We start from the raw sequence: 21,389 nt of genomic DNA, 5'->3' as shown, positions 1-21,389 counted from the left end.
AGTTCCCCTCCCTCAGCTCTTTCAGTCTTTCCTCATGATCAGAAGCTGAAAATATGTGACCTGTGACTGCTCCTGATGTTCAGCAGAGCTAACTCCTCCTGATCCCTGCTTTCTTGACGTGCCATAGCTGACAGGACTGGGCAGAGTCCTCTTTGCAAGACTGGTGCTGAGTATGGAGCTGAGTGCTGGTTTGTGTGCCTCTGGATTATCCTCCTATAGAGGAGGATACAGCCCACCATGATCAGTTCTACTTTTTTTCTTTTTACAATAGCATGAGATGGTTGGGTCCACTCTAGGCTATGAACTGATGTAGCCAGACATCCTTTCTACTGACTGGCTGCCTCTGCCCTTCCCTGGATCTCTAGACAATTCCTACTGCTCAGTACTTCTTTGTGTTTCTTCACATTACTTGATACTCCCCTCCCCCTTTCCTCTTCTCCCCCTGCTGTTTTTCTAATCTATCAAAATAATTTTTAATTGTTACCTTCTTCTGCAGAATTTAGGGTGACAATTGTCTGCAGTAACTGTGCTCAGTTCAGCTGAACAGTAACTGGGGGGAAACACATTGTGTGTAGGTGTAGTTTGAGAGTGAGCCTCTAATTACGCCATGAAAATGCCTTTTTTTTTTTTCTTCCTCTCCTTTGTGTCAGCATTTCACCGAGTTTTCTTGGGGTGATGTTTTCGTAGTCCATATCACTTGATACAGTGACAAAATCCTGGAAACACTGGTGTATTCAGAATGAATTTGAGAGTGCTGGTTAAAGGCTGTGTCAGAATCTGATGGTGTAAGGAAGCTGCTCTTGCTGTAGGTGCTCTGTGCTGCCAGTTAAAGGCATTCTTCCAGTGGGACAGTCTTGATACCTACACTGCTGCCTGCCAGGTAAATCTGTCCTCTCCCCAGGTTTTGCAGTACTGAGGATCTTCACTGGTCTGGAGCTATGGGAGAAGGGAGAAGAATCAGTCCAAAACCTCTCTGCTGGGAATTGCACAAGAGGCATTCCAGCTGGGGGCAGGGGTCTGTGTGTCTGCTCTTTACACAGCCGAAGCTTAATTGGTACAAAGCTGCAGATAAGGGTGCACTGTGCAGAGCTAGAGTGAAGTTAATTCATGCAGAAGAGCTTGTCTCACGAGTGGGAGTGCTGAGCAGAGGGAAGAAGTCTCCTAAAACCGTTCAACTTTCCAGATTCCCGGCAGCGGGCGGCAGTGGTGGGAGCCTGTCAGCCCCTGGAATGAAGCAGGGCAGGCTGCGTAGCAACTGCATTGAGAAGTGGTAACAATTCCCAAGTGGGGCAGTAACAAAATCGATTTTTCTCCCCTTCAGCTTGGCAGCTCTCCAGGTGCCTGCTCTGGCACAATGAAGAGTGTAGCTGGGGAGGGAGGGACTTGGGGTTGATGGGGGGTGTGATACAAAGAGGCAGAAGTTTAATCACTGACCTGATTGCACTGGATGGATTTATTTCTGGACTCAATTTCCCAGGAACTCTGCTATTCCACAAGGGGGGAAATGCCTCTGCTGAAGTTTCTGTAGCTCCAGTTTCGTGAATAAAGATCTGTCACCTTGGAGTTATTCACAGCAGCTCTGTCACTACTAACTGACTCATCCATCTGCTTCAAGAAAATGTTTGCTGTCCACTTGCTAGCTTTCCATTTCACAAAGCTAAAAGAGGATCAAATAAAAAAGGTAAGTTGCAGCGTTAGCTGATTGCTATTTTAAGAACTGTGTTGCCCAGATACGGAGGGGTCTGCAGTGCGTAATGCAGACCATATAATGGCATTATCCACTAAAACCATTCAGCCAAACGGGGTGGGAGGTATTTAGACTTTAAACTACCTGATGAGTGTGAAAATAGGTCTGGTTAGTGGTTTTCCCTGCACAGTTACAAGTGCTCTCCTAGTAATGGAGCAAATTCCCTTCAGTAAGGGAAAGTGCTTAGGCTTTATCTGGCATGGTGTGGAAGAGCCCAGAGGACAGAAAGGATGACTCTTGCTGAATCACCTTGCAAGTGTATTGTGAATGATGGGATTTCTCAATCTGAGCAGGAATCAGGAATTGGTCACGTAGCAGGGATAGGGAAAACCCCTGTGGTCTTTGGTCTGGGTCTGCTGAGATTCAGGACAGATTTCCAACTGGTGTTGAGGTTCCTGTGCCTCCTCTCTGGTTGTCCAAAACTGGCTAATCACTCTGATGTTTATAGGTGTGACCTTTAGTTACAGTTGGAAAAGCTCGAGATGGCTCAGATCTGGAGCTGTCAGTACTGGGAGTCAGCTGCCTAATGGTTGCTCTTCCCTAATCTACTTTCATGGCCATGCTGAAATGGGTCTGTGGGCTTATGTCCATCATAAGACCATGTGAGACCTGTATGCTTCATGAGTCAGAGGTCCTCTGGTTTGTGGACATGTCCCCTGCAGGTCCTCTGTATTCCTGGTGTCTTCATTGAGTGCTGGCAGGTGGCCATTGCTGCCAGGCTCCATCCTCTGGTTTTCCAGCCAGGGGCTGGAAAGGTGGGAGGTGGGGCTGTCTGTGGATGCATGGTGGGAGATCCAAGGTTCTGGTGCATGGATCTGCTTCCATCACTGAGCTCATCAGCAACGTGAGCCTCTCCAGGTTCTCCTGTCTGTGCCCAAAACATGGAGTGGCTTGTTCCAAGGAGGACTACTTCCATTAATTCTGTTTTGGAGAGAGGCATTCCGAGAGAGGTACTGGTATCTCAACAATCAGATGTCCCTGACTCAGTCATAGCCCTTTTATCCCTAGGATTTAATATAATCCAAAAAGGCCTCGCTGCCCCTCCCTCTGTGAGGAGCTGATCTCTTATCTAGACAGTACTATTTCTTCATTCCTTTTACTGAGAAAGAGAAAGACCTTGTGGAGCAGTGCTTGGGTGTAGTGGGCTTTGCAGAGAAACATCCAGCTTGTAGTTGAGTGAGGACAGTGGAGATGAGGGAGCAGAGAAATTCTGGCAAACCCATTAAAAAAATCCAAGTCTTTCTGCAAGGTGCAAGCTAGCCCTTCCTGAAGGCAAGAAACCACATGTTCCTCAGACTTCTCTTTTAAGTAGCCTAGGGTAGGCTTTACACAATAGGGCTGATTCCTCCCTTATTAGAAAGAAGGAATGTCTTCCCACCTCTCCCTCCCCAGGCTTATTTACTCTGTGGTAGCAAAACCAAGAGCCTGCCTGCCATCAAAACAGTGCTCTTTCCATAAATGAGGCAAGGCACTGTTCCTGTGCCACGGGAGGAGGGCAACCAGTTTGGTTTAGCACAGCTTGGTCATTCCTGTGTTTACCAGTAAATGGTTATGAGAGCGGAGCCTTGCTCAGGTTGTAAATCAGGCTGGAGAGCCAGCAGGCTCTCCTGGGCTCTGCCTTATCTAGTTCCTTGGAGAGGACTGTCTGCTCCTGTGGTTGTAGGTAAACAGGGCGGGGAACGCAATGTCTGTGGGCAGCAGGGAGCTACTGCATGTTCTCTGCAGACAGACATGGTAATTTTTATTGCTCTTGAGAGTTTTTTTTTCCTCACAAGGGTTTCTGTCACAAGGCTATTTGGGTCTGTGTCAGAGTGCATGAGTGCTGTATGTCTCCAGTCACTGTATTTTCTCCAAAAAATCAGTACAGTTGCATAGGCTAAGGTGATGGATCCTACACAGTGGTGGGGCTTCAAAACACCATTGGAGGAAATCTTGCACAAACAAGGGCTACAAAGACAAATCTGAATAACAGCCTTTTCAAGGCACAGCTGTATCCAAAGGCAGCTGCTGCTCTAGGAAAATTGTATGTTGTAGTTTAACACTTTCTCCTCTGTGTGTGTGTTAAGTAAGTGCTGGAGTGACTTTCAGGATTCTGGCTCTTTCAGGTGGGTCATTGCTGACCATCAGTTTAAAATGCGACTGTGAATAGGTAACTCATTAAAATAGGTGGCCAGTCCAAATTGCAGCAGAGACCAACTTATCTACAACCTGCATTGCCCCCTGCTTAAACAATGCAGCCTTTAAAATCCTGCCATATTGCTGGTGGGACTTGGTTTGTGTCCTTCCAACCCTCCAGACCTCCCTATGTAAATGGGACTGATGAAATGCTCTGAACAGATAAAGCACCATAACAACATAGCACACAGTGCAGGAGCTGAGTGTCTGTAGTAGCAGAGCACTGGCAGCTGTCCCACCTCTCTCCCCTGCCCACCTCCTCTGGCCCTGGGTCTCATGTGGTGGGGAGTGGGATGCAAACACCAATGACCTAGTGGACACCTAGCTATTTGGAGCACACATTTATTATGCCTGCATCATGTTCATACAGCACCAAAGTCTGGCTCCCCAGTGGAAAAGCTTCTGGATGTAGACAAATTCTTTTTTTTCCCTGTGTTAATCCTTTGTTGTACCCAGCTGTGTGGTTTCTAGGCCACACTACTTATATTCCTGCAGGTATGTGTCAGTCCCAGCAGCATGTGGTCCTTAAGGAAAAAACCTTTCACTTTGCCCTGATGAAACTGTTCATAAACACTCATTAGCTTCTCTGCCAGTTTGTCTGAATGAGCTGCTTCATAGATACTGTTGAATTCTTTTATATTCAACTGGCTTCTATTTTGATGTATTCTGTGAGTTACAGACCTTTAACAAAGGGTATTGATTGCACACAAAAATGTGTTTTAGATGTAATCCTAGAATCACGAGAGAATGGAGAGCAGAGCTGGAGTGAGAAAAAGGCTTGGAGTTCCAGCCTGGCATGCCAACAAAGTTAATTGTCTGTGGAGTGAAGCAGTAGCTGAATAGATGTTTTTGGGTTGTGGCTGACACGCTTGGGTACTGATGGCATTTTCTGGACCTGCCTCAGAGAGGTCAAATTCTCACCAGATTGACATACTTTGCAGTTCTAGTTCATTGCATCTCTAGCAGGAGAGGATGGTGCAAAAACAGCTTGTCAGGGTCTCGAGCAAATCTCATGGGCTTACATAGATTGCCAAGCTACTGAGCCATCAGAAAAGATGGCCAACTTGTGGGCAGTAATTCACCAGGGCTGCATTAAACATTTCCAAAACAAAGGTTTTATAGAAGAGTGAATGTCCTGATGATGACCTGGAGCTTGCTTGCACTGACAGTCACGAGAACTTGGGTGCTGAGGTCAAAAATGAAGCGCCCAAGGAGCCTGCGTGCCTCCTGTGAGTGCCACCTTCCCTCTTTGCAGGTGGACAGGTACCTGTACCAGCTGCGCCTCTCTGATGATGTCCTGCTGGATGTGACAGCTCGCTTCCAGGCCGAGATGGTGAAGGGGCTGGGCAGAGACACAAACCCCACGGCAGCGGTGAAGATGCTGCCCTCGTTCGTGCGCTCGCTGCCCGATGGCTCAGGTGAGTCCCTGCTCAGCACTGCTGTTCTGCAGGGCCAGCTGCTGCCAGCACTGCGGTTAGCACAGCAGAGACACGAGCAGCCAGGGGCTCTGCGCCGCTGCCTGTCTCATGGAGAAAGCACACGTGTACACCGAGCCTGGCGGAGCACTGGCAGAGCGGTTTTCTCCTTGAACCAGGTGGATTTTCACCTAGAGCTGCTTGTTTGAGGAAAGGACCTAGTAAGTGCTCAGGAGCAGCTTCTCCCATCTGTTCCTAGCCCGGGCCTTGCTGTAGGAGCTGTGGCTGGACATGGCAAGGGCAGCCTCTACAGCTCAGAGCCTGTAGTGCAGTCTACCGTGGCTGTGGCATGTGTGGCCTGGCCTCCTTGGAGCTGCAGGGAGGGCAGGATGCTGCACTGAAACCCCTCAAACTGCCAGGTGACAGCAGCATGGCATCCTCAGAGCTGTGATCCCCAAATTCTGTACTGCTTTTGCTAATTCCCAAAAAAGTGATCCCTTCTGCCCTTCCTTGCCTTCTCCATTGGGAAGATCTGCTCCTGGGGTCTACCAGGAAACTGCTCTGCTTTTTCAGCTGAGACTTGAATGGAGAGGGAGAAAGTGCAGTAGTGTCCTCTGGGAGGATGTGACATGAGATAGGAACTAAAAGCTCATCTTGTTTGGAGAAGTATGCACATCCAAAATAAGTCCTCAGCTGGCTCCTGGCAGTGCAGCCTGACAGAAAATGATATTTTTCTCAGGTTTAACCAAGTTAACTTGTGCAGGATTCTGTGTCTCACCTAGATCAGGACTCAGTGTAAACTAGCTGTGCAGAAAACTGAAACGTTAGCTTTGTACCTTTCCACATGACTTTATTCCCTCTGATGGTAATTTCCCTGCAGTTAAATGAGGAATAACAGCTTTAATGGCATAAAGAAGGTATCTGAAGGCAAGTTCCTTGAAATGAGGCATGTCTGAGAGAAATTATACACAAGCTGACTGGATGGAAGGGAGCACTCTTCCTTTTTGGCTAGCTCAGAGAGAAAGAAGTACTTTCTTAAACCCTTGCAATCTCAGTGGCAGTCACTGGTCCTGAGGTCTCATGGGCCTCTGATGCTGTTCTGGAACAGCAGGGAGCCCCCTGAGGCCAGAGGACTTGGAAAATTGCATGTAGTGTCATCAGTGTTCAAGAGTTGATGTCCCCCAAGGCGGTGCTCTCCTGGCCTGTGTGGCCATTCCTATGTGCCAAGGGCATGCTGCAGCATCAAGCTGGGCTATATCTTATTGACACAGTGCCTACTCGAAGTATCACATTGATTTTTCTGTTTTTGCCCTCTAGAAAACTCCTTGTTGGTTATTTTGCTTCCAGACTGGTTAAAACTTCCAGCAGGTTTAAACAGCTCAAACTTGGGTAGTTATTCCCCCATTATTTATTATTATTATTATTAACTTATTTATTATTATTAACTTTGAGGGTTTTTTGTGCCCTCAGTGTTGCTGACTGAAATGACTCATATAGAACATCTTCAGTTTTTCATTGTTTAGGGATTAATAGTATGACTAATGTCACAGTTTACTCAGTAACCCAGTCTGCCTCCTCACCTTTGATAGCTGACCATGGTATTACAGGTAGAATTTCCTGCTTCTTTCCCTTTCAGGACCAGATTTAATCATGTTTGGACTGTGGAACAAAGATCATGCAAGGCTAGGCACATACCACTGTGTTTTCCTTTTGGGAAGGGCATTTTTCTGTGTGAGGGATAAACACATTTTATTGTAGCAGTGAGGCCAAACTGTCCTTCCATCTGAGGTTTGCTGCTGGAGATGTTTGTGTCTGAGCAAGCCTGCAAAACAAAATGGTGCTTTCACAGAAACACCAAAAGGCATTTGAAAAGGATTGTGTTGGTTGACTTTGGGTGGCAAATTAGCTTTGCTCCACTTGGGATCTGACTTCTGCACTAGAGCTCAGTCTTAACATATGTCTGCAAATCCAGCATCCTCTACTGGATACGGGTAATGATCTCACATTCTGATTGTCCCACATTTCAGGTGGCAGCTTTGCAGCCCCTGTGTGCTCTGGTTGGTTTGCAGTTGCTTTGGGCCTTCCTTGCTGAAAAGCTCATCCTTCTGCAGCTTGAAAGTGTGCTGCTGTGGAAGGAGCAGGGTGAACAAACCCAAACTGCCAAATAAAAATTGAATTGGCTATTACACAGCAGGCTGAAAGGAGAGACCTGACAGCCTTGCTGAGGGTTTCCAGCTCTCAATCTTTCTGATGCTCCCAGGCCCACAGGATAAGGATCTGTCATGCTGGGGCAGGAGAGGCTGTGGCTGTGGTGAGGGAGAGCCCTGGGCTGTGGCCATCAGCATGGCACCTTGTTGAGCCTTTGCTTTTTTTTTTTTTTGTGAGGGTTGGGATTAAATGTGTGAGATGGTATTTCTTGTTTGGATTCAGACGGTTATGAGTTCTTACTTATATTACAGTTTTATAAACTGTGAGTTCTACAGCACTTCACTCTAATAAGCTAAAAAATGGAGACCTATCTCTCTCTTTACAAGGCTTTTTAAGGATAAACTGTCTAGTTAAGAAATGACACTTAAATTATTTTTACTTTTAACTTAATAACTATCCGTGGCCCGCAATGTGGACTTTTTTATCTAATTACATAATACAATTTAAACTTGTAAAGAAGAAGGACTAGCTTCCACTTTAAAACTTCTGTCTTGGTTTATATATATTACTATATCCTAAAACTTTAAACTCTACGTTTTCTACTATGTGATATTACACACTTCTATTCAAACTACACACCTATAATTTCAGTTCTATTATTTAATTTTGGAAGTCTTCTCTATGGCCATAGGTTAAATGTAGTGCTCTCTGGGGGGTCGGTGCTTGTCAGCACAAAAAGTTTAAGATTCTCAGTAACCAGGGCTCCATCCCCAGTGACGGCTGCCCCCGTCTGTTGCAGAGAAGGGTGAATTCCTTGCTGTGGACCTGGGCGGTTCCCAGTTTCGTGCCCACCAGGTGAAGGTGTTTGATGACGGGAAGCAGAGCAGCCAGCTGGAGAGCAAGTTCTACCCCACGCCCCAGGAGGTCACGCAGGGGAGCGGAGCCGAGGTAGGGCACCGCTGCACCGCTGCGCTGCTGCTGCTGCGCTGCTGCTGCTGCGCTGCTGCCGCGGCGCCCGCCTGCGGGACACAGCCCAGCTCTCCTCTCTTCTTGTGCAGCTCTTTGATTACGTTGCTGACTGTCTGTCAGACTTCATGGAGGCCAAAAACCTGAAGCATAAGAAGTTACCTCTCGGCTTTACGTTTTCTTTTCCATGCAAACAGACCAAGCTGGAGGAGGTAAGATGCATAAAGAAACGCTCTTGTCAAGCTGAGCTCCTTGCAGAACCTGGAGAAGCTGTTGAATGTGGGTGCTACCCTGTGGCTTTTATGTGGGGTCATGTTTACATAGCTCTCTGAAGAAGGCATGGATGACTTTTAGTATTTAACTAGACTTGACTATCCTTCAGTGATTCATTTCTCCTCTCAAGGCAGCATCATCTTTAAGCTAAAGCTACTCTATTGCTCTCAGTCAGTACCCAATTCCACAGGAACCATGTGCCCCTGTATTAACACTGTTAGAAATAGATGTGCACTTTTGTGTCTTGAGGCATCTTTATTTCTTTAATCACTCTGGGTTTTTTGTATTTACAGTTGATTCTGAATGGGAAATATCTGTAGCTGAGCTGCTTGAGACACCTCTTGGGGAAACGAAGGGCTGGTTGCAATTATTTTGTGTTCTCTCATTCCAGCCTCTCTTATTTCTAGTGATCTGTGCTTTGGGCTCCAGTCCTGCAAATGCCTTTTGCTTAATGCTATTAGACTGTGATCAGCATAGGAAAGCCACATGTGCTTTAAAATGAAGCACAGGGAGAAACATTCACAGAATTGGGACTTTATGACTGTACCTTTTTGCTTGTGTTGGTACTGACAGGTACCCCAAGGTAAGATGTTCTACTCTGACTTATTTTGGCTCAGTTTTAATAATGGACTTCTCCCCACACTTCAGTCTTGACTGGCTTTGTGGTTTGTGTGCTAAACTTGGTGTGCTTTTGGGTCACTGCACTGTTACTTTTCAGGGGGTTCTTCTTGCGTGGACAAAACACTTCAGGGTCCGAGGAGTTCAGGACACAGACGTGGTCAGCTCTCTGCGCAGGGCCCTCCAGAAGCATCAGGCAAGTTTTGTACCTGCAGGAGCTGAGCCACAGAACGTCCTCCTGGGGAAATCATCTCTTGGTGTGTGGGTTCTTTTGAGAGCTGTCAGACATCCTTCAGGGATGCTCAGTAGCAAGTGCCCAGCCTGCCTGGTGGATCTGGTGGATCTGAATCTCTCTCACAGCTGTAATTCAGACTGCTCTGGTAACACGAGGGCAGCTGCCTGCTGATAGCCCAGGTTGGCTGTGACAGCTCACAAGTACAGCCCCACTGTCTCAGCCCAAGGGAACCTCTTGTGAAACTACTGGGTGAGATACAAAACACTCCGTAATTTCACACATTGTGTTTCACAGCCTGGCTTGTGGGATGAAGGTTGGTAGGGGGAAGCTATCACCTCAAATTGGCACACCTAACCACCAGGGCTTGCCTGTCCCCTTCAGTCTGTAGGATGGAGCCATTGATGGCAATTTTTAAGGTCAGCAGTAAGACATGATTAAATCTGCCCTTGAGCTAGCATACAGCCTTTGAATAACACTGCGTTTTACTATTTTGGAAAGTCTTGCTTTTCATGTTTGGTGCTATTGATACCGCCAGATAAGAAATACAAAGCATCTTCCCATATCTTGATGACTTCATAGTAAAGAGGAAATGGCACAGCCTCAGTGGAAGGACTTTCTACTTGAGTATGGTATTGCTGTAGCTGCATTTGTGTGTGTTTTCTGTCCCATTTGATGGGCTCTGCTCAGGTGGTAGGATGTTACAGGCACTTTCACACAGCCTGTAAGCACAGTATCACAACATTCACACCAAAAACGTGTCACTTTTCTGGCAAAGGAGGTGGGACTGGGGAAAAACAAATCCTTCAAGCAAAGAGGCTGGTGAAACACTTGAGAATTCAGAGATATTTGTAACCTTACAGAGCTATGGGAAGAGTGTTGTAAAAGGAAATAGTGTCTTTCAACCAGGGAGTTTTACTGACTGAGGCTTTCAAAGTGCAACCCAGGGAGTATGTCTGCATGCTGATGCTTTGTCTCAGAGGAGGCTTTCTGAGCTTTTTTTCCCTGTTAATCACTCATCTTTATGCTATTAGGACATAGATGTTGATGTTCTGGCACTGGTCAATGACACGGTGGGAACCATGATGACTTGTGGATATGATGACCAGCGCTGTGAAGTTGGACTCATAATTGGTAATTTTTTCTGCTCACCATGAAGGGTTTTTTCCCTCTCATTTGTTGAATTGCTACAAGTCTGAAGTAGGAGGGAGTTTCACAATACAGGAAAGAGCAGAAAGAAAATGGAAAAAACAATGGGTTTTCAAGCCTGGCTGCCTTCTGTAAAGCAGCTGTTTTTATGCTGATCACATTGCCATCAAATGCTACAGTCCCCATTTTGTCTGGACTCAGTTGTGACCAGCATACTAAACTTTTCTGCTGACTGTATAGAAAATTACTGTCTCTGTCCAGAGAAAGCTGAATTCCCCTCACGTCTGGTTGTTAGTACCAGCTATGCTTTCCACAGTTTCTCCATTTTATGCACTATGATGCCTTTGATTAGGCACACAGGAATATATTTGAAAGAGAAAAAAATGTTTTTAAACAAGTCAAACCTTAGAATAATTTCAGGTTATTTTCATTCACTGTGAAATGATGATTTCACGGGTGCAGGTGGCCTGTATTAGCATCCTGTGCCACGGGGTTATGTGTTTGTGTTTTCTTCCAAAGGCAATGTGTTGACTTTTTCCCAAACATGTGGCCTTAAACAAAAAGCACACATGGAACAAACAGTGGTTTATCCAATACCCACAGGGACTGGCACCAACGCCTGCTACATGGAGGAGATGAGGCACATCAGCCTGGTGGAGGGGGATGAAGGGAGGATGTGCATTAACACGGAGTGGGGGGCCTTCGGAGACGACGGTGCTTTGGATGACCTCCGCACAGAGTTTGATCGGGAGCTGGATCTGGGATCTCTCAACCCTGGAAAACAATTGTAAGTGATGCCCTGGCTGACTTGCAGTCTGAGTTCTCAGAGTGCTTTTCCAGTGTTTGCCAAGAGCCCCATTGGAACAGAAATTGTCTGAAGTGAACCTGAGATGTCTTGATGCTGGTTCTGTCTAATCCAGATCTTTCCCCTCTGGAGAGGGTGAGTACCTTTCCCAGCTCCCTGCTTCAGGCCAAGGAATTGCTGCTACAGTTGCTCATGTGTTGTTAAAACCAGGTGGTTGCTCCGGTATGATGCTGTGGAGGGCTAAAGAGGGGAGCTGGTGAACACCTGGACTCCTTCCTGTGCTCCATTCCAGGTTTGAGAAGATGATTAGCAGCCTGTATTTGGGGGAACTTGTGAGACTCATTCTCCTAAAAATGACAAAGGAAGGTCTGCTCTTCAATGGGAAAGTGTCAGCGGCTCTGCTTACTAAGGGCAAGATTGAAATGAAACACGTGTCTGCAATGGAAAAGTAAGAACTGGTAATATGTTCCTTGAGAGTAGCCACTCTCAAAGTTAGTCTGTCACCAGCACAGCAGTGATACTGAAAGTGTAGTTAAAATCTGTGAGTGCTGGGAACAATCCTGAGCTGTTCAGCTTGATCTTGCTTTTGCCTAGGAGAAAAGCTGACCTTTCTGTAAGTAGGAATTGGTGTAAGATACTTTTAGCAAAGTTTTACCACAGTAGCAAGTGTACTGGTAAACAGCCCAGATGCAGGGTGTTTAAATAACCTCTCTAGAGACCTGAGTGTGTGGGATGACTGCTGCAGTTTTCAGCCTCTCTGATGTGGGAATACTGGGGCTGTGGAGATGTAGTACAGATAAGAGATCAGCTAATGGAAAACTGGGATTCCGATGTTTTGAAGAGGGACCCCGGTCCTCACTGTCACTCCAGGAATTATTTTCTTTGTTGTACTTAGTGAAGCTGCGTATCCGTTTTTGTGCCCTCCTTCTTTGGATTGTTTATCCCGTTCTCTTCTTGACTAGCTGATTGATCTCAGCAAGTGCTGAGCCCCAGGAAGCAGCCTCTCTCCCCTGGGTACTTTTGGGAATGCTGTGGGAAACGCATTACTGGTTTATGGGAACCAATTATGATGCTGTCTGATAGGTTGTGTCGTGGTCTCATTTCTTTTTGAGCCAAGGTATTGATTTATACGTTATTGTATTTGGTGATGTATTCTTTTGTTTTGGGGTTAGGTACAAGGAAGGCCTGAGCAACACAAAAGAGATCCTTACAGAGCTGAACCTGTTTCCCTCTGAGGAGGACTGTGTGGCTGTTCAGCACGTGTGCACCATCGTTTCCTTCCGCTCGGCCAACCTCTGCGCCGCCGCCTTGGCAGCCATCCTGACCCGGCTCAGGGAGAACAAGAAGCTGCTGAGGATGCGAACCACTGTTGGGATTGATGGGGGGCTCTACAAAACCCACCCCAAGTGAGTAACTAAAGAGATTTGATAATTGCTAAGAGCCTCCATCTGCACATGTGTGTGGCTTTTCAGAGAGCTGCAGGCTTTGCTTCAGCTTTGGGGTGAGGTCTAACTGGCTTAGGTGTTGCAGAGCTGTCCCAGGAGCTTTAGAATTTGGAGCGGGGTTGGAGCTGGAGGTGTTCAGCTTGGAGAAAAGGAGACTCAAAGGTGATTTTGTCACTCTCTACAACTCCCTGAAAGGTGGCTGTGCTCAGGTGGGGTTGGTCTCTTTCTCCAGGCAGCACTGACAGAACCAGAGGACACAGTCTCGAGCAGCATCAAGGGAAATACAGGTTGGATCTTAGGAAAAAGTTTTTTACAGAAAGGGTGATAAATTTCTGGAATGGTCTGCCCAGGGAGGTGGTGGAGTCACCACCCCTGGATGTGTTTAAAAACAGACTGGATGTGGCACTGGGTACCATGGTTTAGTTGAGGTGCTGGGGCTGGGTTGGTCTCGATGATCTTTGAAATCTCTTCCAATCTCATAATTCTGTGAAAGACATGACACCTGGAATAATGGTGTCAGAGGAAATGCAGTTGATTTCTCAAGTGACTCCTGGGCCTCTAGGACACTTGCAGCTCACTGTGGTTTTTTTCATTTCTTTCTCTCTCCCTCCACTACTTCCCCATTTTTGAACCTGTGCTTTCCCAAACCAGAAACCTTCTCCAACTATTCTCCCAAACTGGTTGGAGGCCTGGTTGCAGATGGAGATGAAGTAAACCACGCCCCAAAGGCCCGTGAGAGCCTAAAACAGGAACTCTCTGTCCCTGCTAGGTACGCCAAACGCCTGCACAAGGTGGTGAGGAGGCTGGTGCCCACGTGCGACGTGCGGTTCCTGCTGTCGGAGAGCGGCAGCGGCCGGGGGGCCGCTGTGGTCACGGCGGTGGCACGCAGGCTGGCGGCCCAGCGCCGGCGCCTCGACGCCGCGCTCGCGCCCTTCCTGCTGCCCCCCGGCACCCTCCGCGAGGTGAGGGACAAGATGAGGGCTGAGCTGGAGCTCGGGCTGAAGAGAGAGATGCAGGCCCAGGCCACGGTGAAGATGCTGCCCACGTACGTCTGTGGGACACCAGATGGAACAGGTGAGGTCAGCTCTTGAGCACCTGGGGGCGGTTCAGGAAAGTTGCTTGTCTGTTTTTGTGGGGAGGGAGTATGCTGATTAACCTGGCACATGCCAGGGGGGATTTATGTTGTCAAACCGGTGCTTCCTGCTGTGTCATCTGTTATCTTCAGCCCCATGCTAGTAGACTTGATGGGATAAATGCCATAGGGAACAGTGCTGTCATCAGTGTGTTGTTCTGACTGGCAAACGTGCTAGGAGAAGTACCAAAATGAAATACCTTTCTTCTCCTTCAGAGAAAGGGAAGTTCCTTGCCCTTGACCTCGGTGGCACAAATTTCAGGGTTCTGCTGGTCAAAATCAAAAGCGGGAGAAGAAGATCAGTGCAAATGTATAACAAAATCTTTGCCATTCCTTTGGAGATCATGCAAGGGACAGGAGAAGAGGTAATGTTAAATGAATGTTTAACTGATCCAGCCAAGGCCCATTATATGGGATTACTTGTGAGGTTTATATGCTGCTTCTTTCCTTCCAGCTCTTTGACCATATTGTCCAGTGCATAGCAGACTTTCTGGAGTATATGGGGATTAGAGGTGCTCGTCTTCCTCTGGGCTTCACCTTCTCCTTCCCCTGCAGGCAAGCCAGCATTGACAAGGTACGAGCCGCAGCACAGAATGGTCAGATGGCAGCTCTGCATCTGCTTGGTAAATGTCATCATTTTGGGCAAGGCTGACTTGTTGGTTTGGAGAATTTATTACTTTACTTTGCAAATCAGTTGTGTTTCATGAGAAAGTTACCATCCCGTGTCACCCACCTGCCTATGGGGGCCAAACTTTCACTTCTTGTCTCTGGTAAGTGGTGGATGTGAACTTGTTTTTGTTCTATAAAGATTAAGCCCTCATGACAGCAACATGAAGTGCATATTTTTATTAACCCAGGAACCTCCTTATGCTGCCTTAACTCTTCAATGGCAACAGATAACAAGTGCCTCCTTCTGCTTGCTCAGCTGCAATCCCAGGTTGTTTTCCAAGCTGTGCTGCACAGCTCTGTCTGTGTAACTTCTGCACCACATTAGCTTCTTTTTGTTGAGTGTCAGCGGACAGGCCTGAACTTACTTGTTCAGCTTGGAAGAGTTGGCTTTTTGACAGATATAAGATCTTTTATCTTTTCAGATCCTATGTAAGAAAATATTATTTTTATGAATTTCCGAGAGGGGCAGGGGATGTTGTGCTGCTTAGTTCTAGTCAAATATATAGGATATTGGGGAAATGAGAGACTGCTGTTTTATTGAGTGTTTTTATGTCCTGGTGGGGTTCACAATAGCTTCTAAACCTGGAAGTTAGTCTGCTCTGTCTCAATTTTCAGCTCACTGTTGAGAGTATAGAAATAGGACTTGGCCTTTTGTGGAAACATGAATTCATATGCCTTCTAAACCCACAGCTTAGCATTTAGGTCTTGAGAAATGATTAGGAAGCAAATTCTACAGTATTGATGGCAAACTGAGTAAGACACATCTGTTTCCCATCATATGTTGCTCTGTGTGTTTGGTCTTCTACTGTTGCTAGAACTTGAGGGTGTTTCTTAATATCAGCTTTTTCTCCCAGTTGTCTTCTATTTTTTTTTTTTTTTTTCTTTTGGACAGACAGTCCAGAGCCACTTAGGAAGTGTAAAGCTAATTACTTCATATAACCTGGAAATCAACTTCTGTCAGGCCAGGTTGTTGTCTGAAAAGAAGCAAATTAGTGTTGCCTGGAGTTGTGGGATCATACCAAATGTTCTTCAGGAAATAACCCAACAATTAACAGTAGATGTTCATTAATGTTTGATGGGTGCTTGATGATTTACAACAAAAGCATTTTCCAAATGAGATTGAGAAGGTACTGAGTGCAGTGCCTTGACAAAAAGCTGAGAAAACTTGGAGCCACAACCATCAGCAGCTGAGTAACAAAGATACACGAGCACAGCCTGCACTAGACACCCACAGTAACCTGTCCAGGAAAATATGTTATTTGGAAAAAAAAAAACATTGGGGTGGGAGGCAAGAAAAAGCTGATGCTTGCAATGTACAATCTGCTCTTTGTCTTCACTCATGACTTTCTTTCTCTTCTGCTTCAGGGAACACTTGTGGGCTGGACAAAAGGATTCAAGGCAACAGACTGTGAGGGGGAAGATGTTGTTGATATGCTAAGAGAGGCTATCAGGAGAAGAAATGTGAGCTATTTTTTTCTGCTCATTTTGGTGTATTTAATGCACCCTCACTCTGGCATTCCACTGCTGATCGTGACTTGTGTTTTAGGAGTTTGACTTGGACATTGTAGCAGTGGTGAATGACACTGTTGGGACCATGATGACTTGTGGCTATGAGGATCCAAACTGTGAGATTGGCCTTATTGCAGGTACAGCGACGCACACAAGTGGCCACTGTGAGAAGGAAGCACCTATGTAGAGCTGGGCTTTGGGATCTGCGAAGCAGCACCTTTTGAGTTTGATATACAGTATTATTAGTTGCTTGGGGTTCTTGGCAGGTTTGTGTGGTGTTCAGCAGGAAACTTATCAACATCTGTAGCAGATAAGTTCCTCAACGTGGTGGACTTCTGATCATCTCTCTGGTGCCTAACAAGTGTATGCAGGGTACAAGAATACAAGCAGATAGAGCATGAATTCTTGTTTTGACAAGTACATTCATAGTTACGGTGTAGCCAGGTCATAGACCATGGAACAAGAAAATATTTTTAAAAATCTGAATGAATTCTTGTTGGGTTTTTCAGATTATTCCCCCAGTAGGTTCCTCCAGGTTTTGATCTAGAGATATATCTAAGCATAGAATCACAGAATGGCCTGTGTTGGAGGGGACCTTGAAATTTGACATGTGGCAAAGAGAACTTTAAGATGAGCACTGCAATTGTCTTCTGTAAGTTTCTGGTGCTGTTTCACTTTTCCAGCTGAAGTCTTGTAATTTCTTTCCTTCTAGGAACAGGCACCAATGTTTGCTACATGGAGGACATGAAAAACATAGAAATAGTGGAAGGGAATGAAGGAAAAATGTGCATTAATACAGAATGGGGAGCATTTGGTGACAATGGCTGCATTGACTACATCAGGACAAAATATGATAGAGAAGTAGATGAAGGCTCACTAAACCCAGGGAAACAGAGGTAAACGTGATGGTCCTGATGCCAAGAGCCTGACGAAGTCAGTCTTTGAGAGACACTGGCTGCTTTTTAAAATGTGCTTAATGAATGAATAATCAAAAAGGAAATTTTAATATTGCATTTCTTTTGTTGCTTGGTAAGTAACCTAGATATCAAAAAAAAAAAAAAAAAAGTAAAAAACAAAGATGTACGTTGTTACCACAGCACTGTTTTCATCTTAAAGCATTACCAAACAGTGCAGCTTTTAACATTTCCCTGCAAAGTCTAGGTCATGTTTTGTTCCTCCTCTTAGGGTGATTTTTCAAAGCCAAAATACAACTCAGGCTTGTTGGGTAAAGACAGTATTGATTAGATGTGACTCACTGGTGAATGCATTCGGGGACAGGGAGGAGTTTCACTTCAGTGTGGACTCTGACTTTAACACTATATTCTGTTTAATATTGCAAGGGTTTGTTTCTACTTCTGTTACCATTCGGCATAGGTAAATATATTGTAATTAATGTTTGCACTTGAAGTCACTGCAACAGATTTTGCTGATTGAGAAATGGAGTTTAATGGCTATTGCTCTGAAGTTTGGACTGCTTTTTTTTGAGTTCATGGGGCGTGTACATACTCCTCATGCTAAACAAAGCCATCTCTTTAAATGAACGTTTTTATTCCTCTTTTGACCCAACAGGTATGAAAAAATGACCAGTGGAATGTACCTAGGTGAAATAGTAAGGCAAATTTTGATTGACTTAACCAAACAAGGGCTGCTATTCAGAGGTCACATTTCGGAATCACTCAGGAAAAAAGGCATATTTGAAACAAAATTCCTGTCTCAGATTGAGAGGTAAAGTTGTTAGATTTACGTGGTTTAAATCCTTAAAGTCTTCTGGGACACCCAGAAAACAGTCTTTTGCAAGTGTGTGGAGCCCTTTCCTTCAAGAAGTCAATTAAGTCAGTTAGAGTTTTCTTCTTTGGGCATCCCCCACCTCCAGAATAAAAGTTAAAAATAAGAAACTGGGGAAGTTACAGCATTATTTTCATAACCATATGAATTATCATTTCCTGTCCATGTCCTGGGTTAGCTTGGATGCCTTAGCCATCAAGCTAAGTGTTTCTTGTGGGACTTAAAATAGCACTTACTTAAGAAAGCAAGAAGTCAGTGGTACGCAAATATGTGCATACCTATATATCTGTGCATGATTACAATGGTCTCTAGGCTATTTGAAACTTTCTGCTGTGGAAAGCCTCTAAAGGAGTGTCTCAGCTTTGAGATCTAAAGTAGCAGTGCTGTGGCTCTGCTCCCTCATGGCTCTGGGAGTTAGGTGGATGATTACTGCTTGTGCCTTCTGGAGATGCAGCCTAACATGGCAAAGGGCATGGCAGGAGCAGCTTTTCCATCTCAATTGAGACAGAAACCAGCCTTGAAAGAACTGGAGAGTGTTAGAGCTGAAGTGGTCCCATTTCCTTTGGACCACAGCTGTGTCAGCTCTGGAGCGTTCCCTAACTGCTCCGTGTGTTCCCTGCGCAGTGACCGGCTCGCCCTCCTGCAGGTGCGGCGCATCCTGCAGCAGCTGGGCCTGGACAGCACCTGTGAGGACAGCATCATTGTCAAGGAGGTGTGTGGAGCTGTTTCAACAAGAGCTGCCCGGCTCTGTGGGGCAGGGCTGGCTGCTGTTGTGGAGAAGAAGAGGGAGAACCGAGGTGTGGAGCGCTTGCAAATCACTGTTGGAGTGGATGGGACTCTGTACAAGCTCCATCCGCAGTGAGTACCTCGGTACCACTTCCCTTTGCTGTTTGCTTGTTTTCACTGTGAAAACACACCTGTACCAGCTTTCTGCTGAGATCATTAGGAACCTGAGAGGGGGTAAGGATCTAACACATTTCACTGCATTTTGTCATTTCCCTTTCCTAGCCATAGGAGCAAAAATTGTAAAGTCAACTCCAGTTACCACTGGGAGGCTCTTTTCTCTGGGATGTTGAGTGAATCTAATACTTATTTTCCAGTGTTTTGGTAGATTTCTACAATATCTGAGTCTCCTAGATGGAAAGCTGTCTTGAGTTTTTGGAGGTGGGTCAGTATTCTGTGAGCAAGGCCTAGAAATAGATGCATTAGCTTTTGAGTTGGGAGAAGAGAACCTCCTTCATGATCTCTGAAGATGTGGACAGTGTGTGGCATCATGCTGAACAAAATACGAGTGGAGAAATACAAATTAGAATGTGATTGTGTACAGAAATTTGTATCTTTCACAAATAGGAGAAAAAGCAAAAGAAAGCAATGGCTGAGGTTCCTTGCTTATAGGTGAATCCAAAGATCTCAGATCAGAAAGCAGCTGCTGAAATATTCCAAAACATTCTGAAATATTCTTCTCTCCCTTCCCTTTCAGTTTTTCTAGGATCCTGCGGGAAACAGTGAAGGAGCTGGCCCCTCAGTGTGATGTGACTTTCATGCTTTCTGAAGATGGAAGCGGGAAGGGAGCTGCCCTCATTACTGCAGTTGCAAAAAGATTGCATAATGTTGGACAGAAGTAGAAATGAGTGGTCAAGTAATTTCAGCCCTGCCAGGCGTGTGCAGCAGGGGTTTGCTGAGTGGTGATTCCAGATAGCTCTGCCAGACACCAGCACACAGGTACCTTCTTTTGAGGAGCAGCTGGTTTTGACCAAGCAGGATTGTGGACTTTTGGTAACTTGGATTAAGTGTTTCTGCTCCCCACTGGCATTATGTCTTGGCATACCACAGTCTACTCAGTTCTGTACTTCCTGCAATGCATCTCCAATGCATGTGGGAGAGTGAAAACAAAACAAATGAAATCAACCCAAATGTGTCTTTTTACAAGATCTTAATTAAGCTACTGCACCACAACTGAGTTTATCACCAGTCTCTTAGGATTCGTGTGCTTTGTTTTGTCTTGCCCTGGCTCAAAGAATATTGAGATTCTGATGTTGCATCTTATCTAGTGGATATATTCGTTCAATGCTTCACAGGTTTTACAATAAATTTGCAGGTGAAATAAATGAATGGAACTTTGGTCAGTGATGCTCCCCCGCTGCTGCACCGGTTGCAAGTGTAATGCAATACTTCCCTGAGGACAGGAGGCATGTTTAATAGAGGAATGTAAAGGAAAAAAATGGGATTCCACAGAATATCAGTTTGTGTCAAAATATGTCCATGAATCTGAGTCACATAAAGCTAAACCAATGCTGCATGGAGTCTGACTGTGACTGATTCTTTTGATACTGGAGGAAACAGAGAATGTAGAAGGAGCTACAGAGTCTGCAATGTCTTGTGTCAGGGCTGCATAGAGGGTATCAAAGGTATCAAACAGGCCACCAAAATAGTGTGTAGAGGGGGAAAAAAAATCACCTAAATTTCTGAAAGTCTCCTCTTTGTTTTCCCTCTGTTATCTTCTTGCATGTTCCTGAGAGAATTGTTTCCATTTTGTGCAAAGGAGTTTATCCTTGGTTTTCATTTTCTGTTGCCTGCTGCTATGTCTGTTTGTAGTGTGTTTGTAAATAAATCTGTGTTGTTTTGAGCCTTTGCTTCCCTGTCCAGTGCATCATCTGAGTTATGGGAAGAACATGCAGGCAAGTGGGAGCTTTCTTAAAACGTAAATTTTTAAACCTAAACCTTTATTTAAATATAAATCTGTAAGTGGTGCCCAGCAGCACTTCAGTGATTGTGAAGGGGGTTTGTGAATAGAGCTCATGGCTTTGTGTGACCAAATGTCCCTGACCTGATTTACCCAGGGCAAACCAAAACAATAATATGGTACAGAGAAGCTGCAAATCTGTGTCCTGCCAGTTCTCTCTTCTCAAGCATTCCTGTATCCCTTTTAACCTCTCTTTGTGGGTATTTGCTTCCTTGTGGGCTGACAGCAGAAAGTGGGGCCAAGAAATGTGCTTTAAACCTAGTTAGGTCAAAAGCAACTGTGGTGCAGGGGGATAAGCAGTTGGGTTTATGTAATAATCTGTAACAAGGCTGCTGCTGGGTTTAAATTTAGCAATCTCAAATTCAAAATTGGAAGCTACAGACTTTTGCTGTTTTGTGGTTTTTAAAAAAAAAACAAAATGTGTCAACAGCTCTGTGTCTGTGTTGGAGTTACTGGATGGGTAGAAGATACTTGCAAATAATTTCCACTTTTGAAGGAATTCCTCATGGTGCTGATCTTGCTATACCAAGCAGTTGGGAAGAGACAAGTTGTGAAATCATATTAGATTTAATGTTTTC

The 21,389-nt window shown here is 45.4% G+C and overlaps 1 protein-coding gene across 3 annotated transcripts; it reads left to right on the top strand.

Annotated features, from left to right (window-relative positions):
• Positions 1-1,447: 1,447 nt before the first annotated feature.
• Positions 1,448-20,694, top strand: LOC128791482 (hexokinase HKDC1-like). Of its 3 annotated transcripts, XM_053949193.1 has the most exons (18): positions 1,448-1,681; positions 5,178-5,340; positions 8,285-8,433; positions 8,544-8,663; positions 9,443-9,538; positions 10,609-10,708; positions 11,327-11,510; positions 11,821-11,976; positions 12,701-12,934; positions 13,743-14,047; positions 14,322-14,470; positions 14,560-14,679; positions 16,140-16,235; positions 16,321-16,420; positions 16,996-17,179; positions 17,853-18,008; positions 18,693-18,926; positions 19,549-20,694. In XM_053949193.1, exons 1-18 carry the CDS (start codon positions 1,619-1,621, stop codon positions 19,691-19,693), a joined length of 2,754 nt encoding a protein of 917 aa, XP_053805168.1. In that variant the 5' UTR covers positions 1,448-1,618; the 3' UTR covers positions 19,694-20,694. The 3 variants fall into 3 exon arrangements, with proteins under 3 accessions (XP_053805168.1, XP_053805166.1, XP_053805167.1); XM_053949191.1 differs by lacking the exons at positions 1,448-1,681; positions 5,178-5,340; positions 8,285-8,433; positions 8,544-8,663; positions 9,443-9,538 and having other exon boundaries at positions 10,615-10,708; positions 18,715-18,926; positions 19,549-19,661; XM_053949192.1 differs by lacking the exons at positions 1,448-1,681; positions 5,178-5,340; positions 8,285-8,433; ... (10 more) ...; positions 16,321-16,420; positions 16,996-17,179 and adding an exon at positions 17,239-17,312.
• Positions 20,695-21,389: the final 695 nt, after the last annotated feature.

This window comes from Vidua chalybeata, chromosome 8 (assembly GCF_026979565.1).
Source record: "Vidua chalybeata isolate OUT-0048 chromosome 8, bVidCha1 merged haplotype, whole genome shotgun sequence".
In the NCBI taxonomy this organism is placed as follows: domain Eukaryota; kingdom Metazoa; phylum Chordata; class Aves; order Passeriformes; family Viduidae; genus Vidua; species Vidua chalybeata.
Note: the sequence above shows the minus strand (reverse complement) of the source record. Positions and strands in the feature narration are given on the sequence as shown.

What these genes read in the sequence shown, in the direction of transcription:
- LOC128791482 (XM_053949193.1), top strand. Translation starts at nt 1,619, where the DNA reads ATGTTTGCTGTCCACTTGCTAGCTTTCCATTTCACAAAGCTAAAAGAG. An exon ending in CACGTGTCTGCAATGGAAAA is followed by an intron (nt 11,977 to 12,700) that starts GTAAGAACTGGT and finishes TTTTGGGGTTAG; the next exon opens with GTACAAGGAAGGCCTGAGCA. An exon ending in CTCTACAAAACCCACCCCAA is followed by an intron (nt 12,935 to 13,742) that starts GTGAGTAACTAA and finishes TGTCCCTGCTAG; the next exon opens with GTACGCCAAACGCCTGCACA.